Source organism: Protopterus annectens, chromosome 1.part2 (assembly GCF_019279795.1).
Source record: "Protopterus annectens isolate FY-2018-M chromosome 1.part2, PAN1.0, whole genome shotgun sequence".
In the NCBI taxonomy this organism is placed as follows: Eukaryota; Metazoa; Chordata; order Ceratodontiformes; family Protopteridae; genus Protopterus; species Protopterus annectens.
Window position 1 is genome coordinate 1,080,299,061 of NC_056727.1, and position 12,431 is coordinate 1,080,311,491.

Here is a 12,431-nt window from a genome sequence, read left to right on the forward strand (position 1 = left end):
CCCCTGCAGCAAGGCTGACTAGAAGCTAGTCAGATTTTCTAGCAGCTTAGTCCTGTCCAAATAGAATATAAGCTGTATCTGCACATCTAGAGAATGCAGTATTCGTTCCCCTTTATTTTGAGGATTAGGGAAAAAAGTAGGCAAATGAATGGACTGATTTAAAGCCACATTAGACACCACCTTGGGCATAAAAGATGGGTTAGTCCTAAGGGAAATCCTGTCCGCATGGAAGATGATGAAGGGTTCCACTGCCTTAAGGGCCTGCAGTTCAGACACTCTTCTTGCTGAAGTGATGGCTAAAGTAAAGCTGTTTTCCATGAGAGGAATTTCAACTCTGCTGTAGAAGCCAGTTCAAACGGGGGAAGTGCAAGTTTCTCCAATACAAAGTTAAGGTCCCAGGCTGGAGTGGGAGCTCTCCTTGGGGGGTCTTAAATTTTTGGCCCCTCTAAGGAACTATTTTACCAAAGGATGAGAGAAGAGGGGTGGCTCAGTAATATATTGAGCTGAGATGGCAGAGACATGAATCTTAATTGAAGAGAAGGATAGGCCCTTGTGGAGCATTTCTGTTAAGCAATCTAGTATATGAGGTAAGCTGGGTGCAGTTGTGGCCATCCCTTGAGAATTGCTCCAGGGACAGTAAGCTGGGTGCAGTTGTGGCCATCCCTTGAGAATTGCTCCAGGGACAGTATCTTTTCCACTTTTCTGAATAGGATTTTCTAGTACTAGGCCTTATTGCCTCAAGAAGGACATCCAGCACCTGCTTACTGAGGGTTCCTAGAGGCGAGTTCAGGGGATTAGCCAGGCTGCAAGGTTCAGGGTCTGAAGCTAAGGGTGCAGAATTTGGCCCCCCTGCTGGGACTGCAGGGAAGGGGTCTGAGGCAGGTGCCATGGTTGTAGCACTGTCAGACTGTGCAAAAGAGGATACCAGTGCTGGTGTGGCCAGTCTGGTGTAATCAGGATTGTCCTTGTCTTGTCTTGTTTGATCTTTAGTAGAACCTTTGAGAGGAGAGGCAGAGGGGGAAAGGCATAGACGGAGAGGCTTTTCCAGGGAAAGGACATGGCATCCACCTTCCAAGCTTGGCTGTGGGGAGTTCTGGTGCAGTATTTGTTCAACTGATAGTTCTGAGGGGAAGCAAACAGGTCCACCTCTGGTGTCCCCATCTGTTCCCCAAAAGTTTGAATATTTTGGGTTCCAGTTTTCATTCGTGTGGGCCCATGAGATTTCTGCTTAAGTAGTCTGCCAGTGAATTTAGTTTGCTTGGCAGGAATTGAGCTTGTAGGTGGCACTTGGTTGCTCAAGGCTGTGTTCCACAGAGCCATGGCTAGTCTGCAGAGCGGGTAGGAATGTGCCCCCCCTGCTTGTTTATGTACCACATAAATGTGGTGTTGTCTGTCTTTACCAATAGTTGTCCTGGAAGCATAAGAGAATAAGGCCTTTGAAGACTGTCAGAGCATTCTGTACAGCTAAAATTTCTTTTGATTGATATGCAGGTGCATCCGATTTGGATTTCATTTGGCCTGAATGGACTGCCCTGCCATGTGAGCCCCCCATACATAGTCTGATGCGTCTGTTGTTAGAGTTTGGGCAGCAGGGGATAGAGTGAAAGAGAATCCCTTGTTGTGGTTGCAGGCCTCTGCCCACCAAAGGAACTCTGCCCTTAGACACGGAATAATAGGAATTATTGTCTCCAGGTCCTGAGAATGTTGACACCATAGACTTTTTAGTTACCACTGAAGTTTCCTCATATGCAGTCTTGCATATGGAATTAACAGAATGCAAGAGGCCATGAACCCCAAAGCTTGCAGTATTTTCCTTGCAGATAGCTGGGATTTGGTAGCCAGTAGGTTGAAATAAGTTGTCAAATAAATTTGTTTCTCTGGAGTAAAGAATGCCATCAGGGAAGTTGTGTTCAAGCTTGCTCCCAGGAATACAATCTGTTGGCAGGGTACTTGTTGTGATTTCTTTTCACTGATGGTGTACCCCAGTGAAGTTAGAAGTCTCTTTACAAATGCCAGGTGCTGCAGTAGCAAGTCCTGACTTTCCGCCTGAATCAGGCAATCATCCAATTATGGGTAAATCTGAATACTTCTCTGCCTGCAAAAAACAATGGCTGGAGCTAGGCACTTTGTGAATACCCTGGGCGCAGTAGATAACCCAAAGGGAAGTGCAGAGAACTGATAGTGCACAGAGTCTGCCCTGAAGCGTAGGTATTTCCTGCAAGAGGGGATGTGCAGGTAAGCTTCTTTTAAGTCTAAGGTTGCCAGCCAAGCATCCTTGGCTAGCATAGGAAGCAGCTGTTGGAGAATTAGCGTTTTTGAATTTCAGAACCACCAGAAAGGTGTTGAGAACAGAAAATCCCAGATAGGATGCCAGGAGTTTTCTTTTCTGGGAACCAGGAACAGTCTTGAATAAAAGCCATGTCCCTTTTGTTCTGCTGGGACAGGTTGAGTAGCCTTGATGCTGGGGAGAGAAAGTACTTGCTTTTGGGCCTCCGCCCACTGGTTTGGGGGGAGGTTTGGCCATCCACTTAGGGTTGGGAGTGAGTGGAAGTGGAATCTATATCCTAGGAAAACAATGTTTAAAACCCATTTGTCTTTGGTAATGTATTCCCAGATTTTTGCATGCAGGGCGAGTTTTCCTCCTAAACGTGCAAGTACTTGAGCAAGGCTTGGGGGAGTTAAGGGTAAGTCATTGTGAAAGTTTACCATAGGGGGTGGCTTACTATTCCCTGTTTTGGATGTGGGAGCACTCCACTGCTTAGATCTGTGCATAACCTGAGACTGAAGTCCTGGGGGTCTGCTGCCCCTGGGTTTGGACTGAGAAAGCCTGGAAGGGACTGGAAAGGACCAGTTCTTTAAAGGCCAATGCCTACTGAATCTAGGTGGCTGTATTTGTAAGAAATCTTTAACAGTTTGCATAGATTTAGCTTTCTCCTCCATCCTTTTGAGAACTTCTTCTGCTTTACTGCCAAATAGGAGCTCTTGGTTTAAGGGTGCAACCAGTAATTTTGCTTTGACATGATCTGGCAAGTTTTGTTCCTTAAGCCAAGCATGCATTCTAAGAACAGACCCAGTGACAGCAGCCCTAACAAGATGCTTCTAAAGCATCAAAACCACACTGCAAAGTATGTTTACTAACTTGGTCAGCAGAATGCATTAACTCTTGTAAAACTTTGTGTTCAACACAGTCAGGAATCAACATAATTGTCTGTTTAATTAGCCCCATAATATGCTGCTGATACTTTAACATATGAAACTGGCAATTTAAAGCCCTTAAAGCCAGAGTAGCAGAGGTGTATACCTTCTTACCCCATCTGTCTAAAGCCCTAGAATTTCTGTCAGAAGGGGTAGGATTCTTGGCAGTAGTAGCCTTAATGCCTTTTGGTCCTTGGGAAATGGTCTCTGAATCCGCAGTAGGATTCTTAAAAAAAAATTTGTGAGAGTCAGGTACTCTATAGTACCTGTCAGGTTTCCTGGGAGCTGGAGGCAAAGTATCTGGGGTAAGGCTGGATTCCAGGAAAACATCATCTACAATCTCCAGAACCAGAGGGATAGCTAGAGGCCTGTGCTGAGGCAGGTTTAAAAATTCCCTGAGTCTCTTTTTGGACTGAGAGTAATCCTGGCTTTCCCAGTGGAAATGCTCCCTAAGGGTATGCAGGGTTTCACCAAAAGAAAAATCTTCTGGAGGGGAAGCAGAGGGAATGGAATCCTCTGCATCAGAATCCTCATAGGTAGATAAGGGTATGTCCTGGTAGTCAGAAGGAACAGAGATATCAGATTCCTGATATCAAAAGAATCGCAAGGAAAATCAGTTCTAGGTCTCTCTGAGTGGGAAGGCTGGCTTCCCCTAATTAAAGTAATAAGGTCTTCAGCCATTCTAATCATTTGTTTTTGAGGCCTGTGGGCCTGAGAATGCGCTTTAATCTTCGGTTTCCTAGGTGTGGTGTGAACTTAGGCCTGAGAAATTCAGAATTTTTGGCTTGAAACGAAGTCGTCGGTTTAATATGAAAATCGGTAGGCCTGAATACACCCTCAGAAGCCAGTGCCTGCACAGCGGCTCTAGACCCATCCAAGGTAGAGACATTCGCAGGTTCCATAGTCGAAGAAGCATCTCGTGGCATACTGGACTCCGAATGGGTCTCAGTAGAGGCCTGCGAATCTGTAGAAGCAGGTATCAGGGTCAGCGAAAGTGCCTCACTGAGTACTGGCGGTCTGGCGACTAGCTTAACGGTAGCATTGTCGACAGTTTAGGACCTATGCGGTCTGTCTTTATCCTTATGTTTATTCGGAAGATCTGTAGTCTGATGGCTTACCGACGCCATTTCAGGGTACGGAGAACGAGCGCGAAAGTATTTAGCTACAAAAGTTGCCAGACAACGGATAGTTCGGGCGTTGAATAAGGCACAAAACCAACAGCGAGGGATGTTGTGGTCTGGGACTAAACAGGTGACGCAGTAAGAATGAAAATCTCTATGAGGTATTTGCTTTCCACAGGCAAGACAATTATTAATTTTTTCTGACATCGGTTAGAACAAGAAAAAAGGATCCACAATGGCTACTTATCTTTTAGAAGACTTCAGGTCTGAAACTCGAAAACGAAAATTTCAGGAGTCTGCCAACCGGCACCTGCGAACTGCTTCTGCTTCGGGCACCGCACGGCAAGAAAGACTGATGTAATGGCGTCGGCTGCATGTTTTATACCCCTGACGACCTGATGTCATGGAAGAAACGACAGCATCCGACACAGAAATCCCAAGATTCTGGTATTCAGTCCGGCTGAGGGCTACCTGCAGGCAGATAACCAAAATGTGATGACTGCAACAGTGAAACACGAAGAACATCCCCTTTCACTTGTAAAAGTTAATATTTTCTAGTTGCAGGCTTTCTTGCCTCCATAAATACCTGCTGCACATCCTCATGGAACAAATGTCTAAAAGGAATCACAACAGAATCTTCCAGGTTGCCAGCTGAAATTGCTCTAAGCTGGGATATACCATTCACCCCTGATGTGCGATCAGATCAAGTCTGTGAGGAAGCCTGCGCGGTAATTGACCTTGGCCAGTTCCATTAGAAGGGACAGTCAACTTGGTTTGGGCTAAAAAGGGATTACCACAATGACCTTCGGTAATTATTTCTGAATATTTAGAAATACCTTGGGAATCATTGGAAAGGATGGAAATGCATACAGAAACACTGCTGACCATGGGAATGATAGTCTCTGTTTTTAAAGTATGCTGGAAAGAAATCTTGAATAGAATTTTTTCAGTTGCCTGTTTTGAAAGGAGGCAAAAAGATCTAGTTGAGGTGCTCCACACATCTGGATTAAGACCTGGAAGACCTCTACATGGAGCCTCCCCTCTTGAGGGTCTATCCTGGATCTACTTAGTCTATCTACATCTGTGCTTTGCTCTGACGAAATGTACAAGGCCTTCAGAGCCACAAAATGATTCCCCTGACATTTCCTTTGGGATTCTTTACTTTTGTTTGGCTGGGATACTGGTTTGTTCTGCCCCATGAAGGAAGACGCCTTGTTTGGGGAAATCTTTGGTACGTGAAACATCCTGGATGCCCCATACATTAATTCGCCTCTATCATCCCACTGTTTGAGAATCTGTGTAACAAAGGGACCAAACATCAATTCAGAACTTAAAGATGCATTCATAATTCCAGCTTCTGAATCATCAGACAAGTTGTGATTACATAACCCAGCATACTGTCTGAAAACAGAAACGGTCTAAAAAAAAAAAAATGTTGCTCCATCTGCACATTCAAGCACACCTCTCAGGAATGTTTTGAAACCTGAGTGAAATCAGAAACAATTTCATTCACACACAACTTCAACTCTGCAGGTAAGGATGGAGCAAAATCACCCAAACTGTACATATACAGCTTTGATAATTTAACATTCTAAAATCAGGATTACTAATAAGAGACATTATTTTCCCTTGAAGATATAACCATATTCCTTCTTTATCAGGGGGCAATGGATTAGAAGAAGCCAAAGACTTTTACTTGAGCAGGCAGCTGGGAAGACTGCAGCTGGGCCAGCCGTCAAATGAGAAGGAGACCTCTCATATCTGAGGAGACACTATTTTCTTGGAGCCTTTTAAGGACTGCTGGAATAGATACTGGTGTCCTGCAGGCAGCTTTATAAAAATCTTCAAAGGCTAGTAAGAGAGGAGGATAGCCACATAATTGGGGCATCTTGTCCTTTAAGGTCATATACCCTGCCTAGTTCTGGGGTACCTCCCGAATGCTCCCATGCAAAAACATCATTAAATCTAACAATCTGAGGAAAAGTGAACACTTGTTTGGACTTAAGTTCAGGTTCACCTTCCAAAAAAGTCAAGAGTGATTGATTCAGTGTCAACTAGGAAATCACCATCATCCTCATCAGATTCCCCATCATTCTTTGAAACAAAGTTCTCTAGCCAAACCAGTACTAGAGCCATGGACGGGAACACAATCACCAAAGTAAACAGCTAATTTGTTCAGCAATCCCCATATTTATGGGGGCAAGATAAGATGACATATTTAGGAGTATGGATTAAAACACTTCTGTTATGGCCAAGTATACTTGGGAAGAGACTAAATAAGAGATAATACAAAAACTGAAAAATGGCAGCTCTTGCTTATGGATAAGAATAGTGCTATACAAACAGTGAAAATGTTTTCAGTCACTTTAGTTTTATATGCAAGTCAGACATATTTTTATCAACCAGAGAAGTTATGGACAACAATTAATAGTTAAGGGACTTTGTCTGGTAAGGGAACAGGGCAACCAGCTAAGTGAGATAAGCTGATCTTCGCAACAGAACAAGGCAGTTTATGATTACCTGATTTGAAGGGATATTTTAGAGCTATGCATTTAAGGCTCATATACATAACATAAGCTGAAGTTTATAATTCAAAGTGGAAAGGGATGATGAGCATGAGAAGTTCAAAAAATAATGAAATAGTGGGATTTTGGATGCAGATCCATGAGGAGAACAACAACTATAAAGAATACGGCATTCATAAAATTGCAGAAAGCATTGTAAGAACTAAGCCAATATATGGATTGGAGAAAGAAGATTTTGCCAATAGGGATAACTGCAAGTAGGGGCACAGAAAACAGAGAGCTCTAATTTACTGGAAAAAACTGGCGAAAGGACCACGTAATTGAGAGCAAATAACTCGAGAGAGAGAGAGAGAGAGAGAATGGTAACAGAGTGAGAGAGGCAAGAAGAATTTTGGCCTGCATTTTAAAGACTGCCTTCCCTACCAAGGACTGATATCAGAGTATAGGCAAACAGAAAGGGATAGGGGAGTCTTAAGTGAAAGACCTGCTCTGCTAGAGTTTTTAGTTCAATCTAGAACAGAATCTACTGTGAAAAGGGGGACAATTATTAGGGAATATAAAATACTGCTTGATGACTATAGGAATCAATTAGAAAAGGTTAGAAAAGATTGGGAAGAGAGACTGGAATAGCCATTTACAAGAGAACAATGGGAGGGCATATATAAGACTCTGAAGTATGCAACAAAGTCCTGAAACTGTATTTTTGTTTGGAAGTGTTTACATAGGCATTTTCATACCACAAGCAGATTCAAAGAATCATAGATAGCAAATGCCAGAGGTTTGATGGAGAAGAAAGAGGCAACTGAGCACATGCTTTTGGGAGTACAAGGAGCTGGCAGACTTTAACATTTCCCTAAAAAATATTCTGTCAGAAATACTGAGTGAAGAAATGGATGTAACTATGGAAATTATTCTTTTGAGTTGGGATGCAGACTTTGAACTGCCTAGACATAGTAAGGCCACACTAAGTTTAATTCTGTTGGCTGCACAAAAAAAAAATAATAAAAAAATGGAAATTAAAATCTAAACCAATTGTATTTGAAGTAGTGAATATTGTTAATGAAAGAAAAAAATGGAAACTACATTTTTAGAAAAGGGAAGGAGCAAATTACACAGAATATATGGAAACTGTGGGAACAATAAATGCAGAATTGTGTTCAGGAAGAGGAGTAGTAGTGAGGTTTAAGGGAAGGCAGGACCTGAGAAATGTATGCAATAGTAGAATAAATGAGAGTTGCTATGAAGAAAAAAACATATATGTAAGGTATAATGTATGTAAATGAAAACATGTCAGCATTGTTTGTTTTCTTTTCTGTTACTGCAGATGTGTCTATGTATTAAGTGATAACTTAATGGTGTTAATAAAAAAGCTTTCCTCTAGGAAATCTTAGAGAGACATTCTCCACCCAAGGGGGGGGGGGGGGGGGGTGCAAGGACCAAGGTATATTTTCTTATTAAAACACACATTGTGCACAAAGTTCTCCTTAAGCAGAAAAGGCACTGTATATTGAAATCTTCTGTTTGAATTTGTCTACTCCATATACACGTTAAAGTCTTTTCCAGGGACATCATGGATCTTGGAACAAGAAAATCCAAAGGAAAAAAATATCCAATTTAAAATGCACAAATAGGTAGTTAAAAATCATTAACAGAGTTAAGAATAAAATTCCTAAAAGATAAGTAATGTTCTGGAGGTTGCCTTGAAAAGAACTGACTGTAAGATGCCCAGTCTCTAAGGCTAAGGCTCTTGCTGCCCTATAGTGCCTTTTTAGGCAAGGTTCAAATGACAAATTCACCACTGTAGCAGGAACAGGCAAGCAAAAACTGAGGCTAATGCTACTCAATGCTAGAAGTCTAAATCTCAAAATGCACTCACTCGAGGCACTCCTTAAAATGGAGAACATCAATATCTATGCAGTGACTGAGACCTGGTTCAAGGCTCCAGACAGCACCCCTGCACTACCAGGCTAGAACTCATACCACACTTTTCAGCCATGTAACCTGGACCGAAACACCAAAGGCGGAGGTGTGCCCATATTCATTAAGGATATCCACACCTCCAGGCTAGTTGCTCAGCATAATGCATCCGAGGTTATCCAAGTGCAACTAACTCTGGGCAAAACTGCAATTCAAATTGTAGCTTGCTACAGATCCCCCACCATGCCCCAGGATTCCCACTCCTCTTTTCTTGATGTACTGGAAAATATTAGGGTTCAACCAAACACCCTAATAATGGGCGACTTCAACTACCCCACCATTAACTGGGCAAACTACTCGTGTACCAACTCCTTAGCTCAACGTTTTCTGGAATTCATAAACTCCAATGCCCTGGATCAACTTATCCACACCCCCACCAGGGGCAACAATATCCTAGACCTAGTCATTACCAACATGAGTGACCGGTGTTCCAAACCTGAAGTCAACTGCTCATTGGTCCGATCCGACCATAAGCTAATCACCCTTGATAGCTACATCCCGGCCTCACCCCCCATTAAGGAAACCACTGTAAGAAATTTCTCAAAAGCCAGCTTCATGCTTCTTAAGACAGAAGTGGTGAACTTCATGACACCCATGCAGATGGACAATACAGTTACGACTGCTGAATCCTACACAAATGCACTCTATAAGCACTTACACGAGTGCATGGATCGTGCTATCCCAAACAGAACCAAGACGTTATCCTCCAAAAAAAGGAAGCCAATCTGGTGGTCCCCAGCCATAAACAAAGAAGGAAGAAACTGTTGCAAAAGAGAGTAAAATCCCATGAGTGGAGGAGCTCCCTGGTCAGCCTCAGTAAGAAGCCGAGTTCCCTTATAAGATCCTTCAAAGCTAGCTACTAAAACAAAATCGGCACTAATTCTAAGGACAACCACAAAGCATTCTATAGCTATGTCAAGAATCTCAATGACAACACCCAGATCTGCTCTGAGTTACAGCACAACGGCACGAAAATTACAGAACCAACTGATATTGCCAACATCCTGGCAGATAGGTTCAGTGCTAACTTTACCCCCCTACCACCTAAAGCCCATATCTATACAGGAAGAATGCACAGTCCCTGTAATCACAACTACACCGGTAAAAGCTGCACTCCCTAAAGCCAAAAACACAGCATCCATGGGACCGAACAACATCCCAGGTTGCGTTTTACACAAACTTCAGAATGAACTGGCTCCCCGCTTAAGCACCATGTTCAATAATAGCCTCGCATCAGGCTTTGTGGCCACTGAATGGTGCACAGCAACAGTTATCCCACTCCACAAAGGGGGAGCCACCACTAATTCCGGGAACTATAAACCTATTAGCCTGACGAGCCTGGTCTGCAAGGCCATGGAATGTATCATCATGGAACTCATTAACAAAGACATTGGTAAACTCCAAACTCTGGATCCCACCCAGTTCGGGTTTGTGAAAGGCAGATCATGCCTCCTGAACCTGATCGACTTCTTTGAGGCAGTCACCAAAGCCATAGATGAGGGTAAGGTGGTTCACACAGCCTATCTTGACCTCGCCAAGGCTTTCGACACCATTTCCCATTCTGGAATTATAGCTAAACTCACTAAACTAGGTATAAATCCCTACGTCACAAGATGGGTTGCCAACTGGCTCACTGACAGAACCCACACTGTAAAAGTTGCAGACTCCAAATCTGACCTCAAAGCAGTGACAAGTGGAGTACCACAGGGTTCCGTCCTGGAACCTCTCCTGTTTGCTATCTAGTTCTCTGAAGTACAGGCTAACACAGAAGGCTTCTGGCTAACTAAGTTCACAGATGACTGCAAACTAGGAGCCATAGTGAAGTCCACAAATGATGTGGACATCCTACAGAAGGGCCTCGCTGAGACAGATGTCTGGTGTCAGAGCCATGGCCTCAAGCTCAATGCCAAAAAGTGCAGTGTCATCCCCTTTGGTAAAAACTCTGTACCCATGAACTACCACATAGTCAGCAATCTACTTAACACTGAATGTGTGATAAGAGACCTTGGGACCCAGGTGGACAGTAGTCTCTCCCTTGACAGTCACATCGCCACAGTAGTCAGGAAGTCCTTCTACGTGGCACACCTCATCATAAAAGGGTTCTCATCCAGGAAAAAAAGAAGTCATAGTTCCTCTCTACTCGACACTCATTAGACCCATTATAGAGCACAATGCCCCTTTTGGAATGTACCTCACAAGACATCTGCAGCAGCTGGAAAGGCCACAGAAGTACCTCACAAAGAGAATTACTGGCCTCAAACAAATGCCCTACACTGACCATCTCAAAAAACTCCAGCTTTCTCCGTAGCATATCGCCTAATCTGAGGTGATCTCTGCCTAACATATAAAGCTATGTCAAACCCAGAGTTGTTGGACATGCTACACCTAAAGAAATCCCAAACCCTCCGGGCTACACGCTCTAGGGACCTAAACCTTGTCACCACAATAAACAGGGCATGCTGGAGGGATAGATTCCTGTCCCAGAGACTTCCCATACTCTGGAACAAGCTACCCATCTATGTCAAGCAAAGTTCTTCATTAGCACTCTTCAAGAAAAATCTTGATGAGTGAATGGGAAATAGGAAATACACCCCGGGGATCACTTCTGTGTCTCTGCTCGACAGTGGCACAGGAAAATAACTTTCTTGGGTGGCGTAAGCCAGGGAACCTTGTTGGCTAGGCTTACATAGGCCCTTGGGCCGATAGCCTAGTACCTACCTATGAAATGGGCTGACCTTGCTTTTTAGCCATGCATTATCAGACATTTTGGGCTAGGAGGGGAGACTAACTTCAAGATGGGAAGATCAGAAAGCTCTGTAGGTGAAACTGGAAGGCAGACATCTGAATGTTTTTAATTCCCATGGATAAGGAATTATTCTGCAGCATTGACTCAAAATAAACATTGACAGAATGTGATACATCTAATTTATGTCAAGCACACTAAGACAATTCCTTTAACAATGTAAAAAAAATCAACAGGAAAAAGATGCGAGACCTTCACAAACTATATCAGGAAAAAATGAAAATAGAGAAAATTAAAAGTAGTAAAGGGTTTTGGATCATTGAAGTATATCTAGGTGACATTACAGGGAAAAACATTCTGGGATAAAGATAACTGCATTGAGGGTGCAGTTTTCCTATAAACAGCAAACACTGGTTCAGACCTTTTGCCCTTCCATATCATCTAAAGCCTATGATGAAGTAACCTTAGTTCTGCAGTTAAATCATAAATGTGATGAACGTTGCATCCTCCTTGTTATAAAAATTAGTCCCACTAGTGGTGCTTTAGCATACAGTAACTAATCCACAGAAGGAAAATGCATGTCTGTCAGTTACTTCAGTCAAAAAGCATAGATTCAACAAACAAGAGTAGCATAATAATGATAGTGAACTTCTGCTGAGACAGTCATTGCAAAAGGAAAGAATGGACCTCAGTTTACTTCTCATTCAAAGAATGCCCAATCAAAAACTTGAGCAGTGAATAAAATCACAATACCTTAGCATGACTCCTCCTAAGCGAATTGCTCTCTTCCAATCCTTCAGGGTGGCCTTCCCAGCTAGATGCACAAACTGTTTGGGGCTGATCAACTGCTCGTTAAACTGGGAAAAGAAA

General features: G+C 43.0%; 1 protein-coding gene across 4 annotated transcripts in view; it reads right to left on the reverse strand.

Moving 5' to 3' along the window:
• GMEB1 (glucocorticoid modulatory element binding protein 1) overlaps positions 1-12,431 on the reverse strand; it is a 536,371-nt gene that overhangs the window by 315,720 nt on the left and 208,220 nt on the right. For all 4 annotated transcript variants that reach the window (XM_044059984.1, XM_044059987.1, XM_044059986.1 and 1 more), the window contains exon 5: positions 12,315-12,418. In XM_044059984.1, coding sequence (XP_043915919.1) covers positions 12,315-12,418 — 104 coding nt within the window. The remainder of the gene's footprint in view (positions 1-12,314; positions 12,419-12,431) is intronic.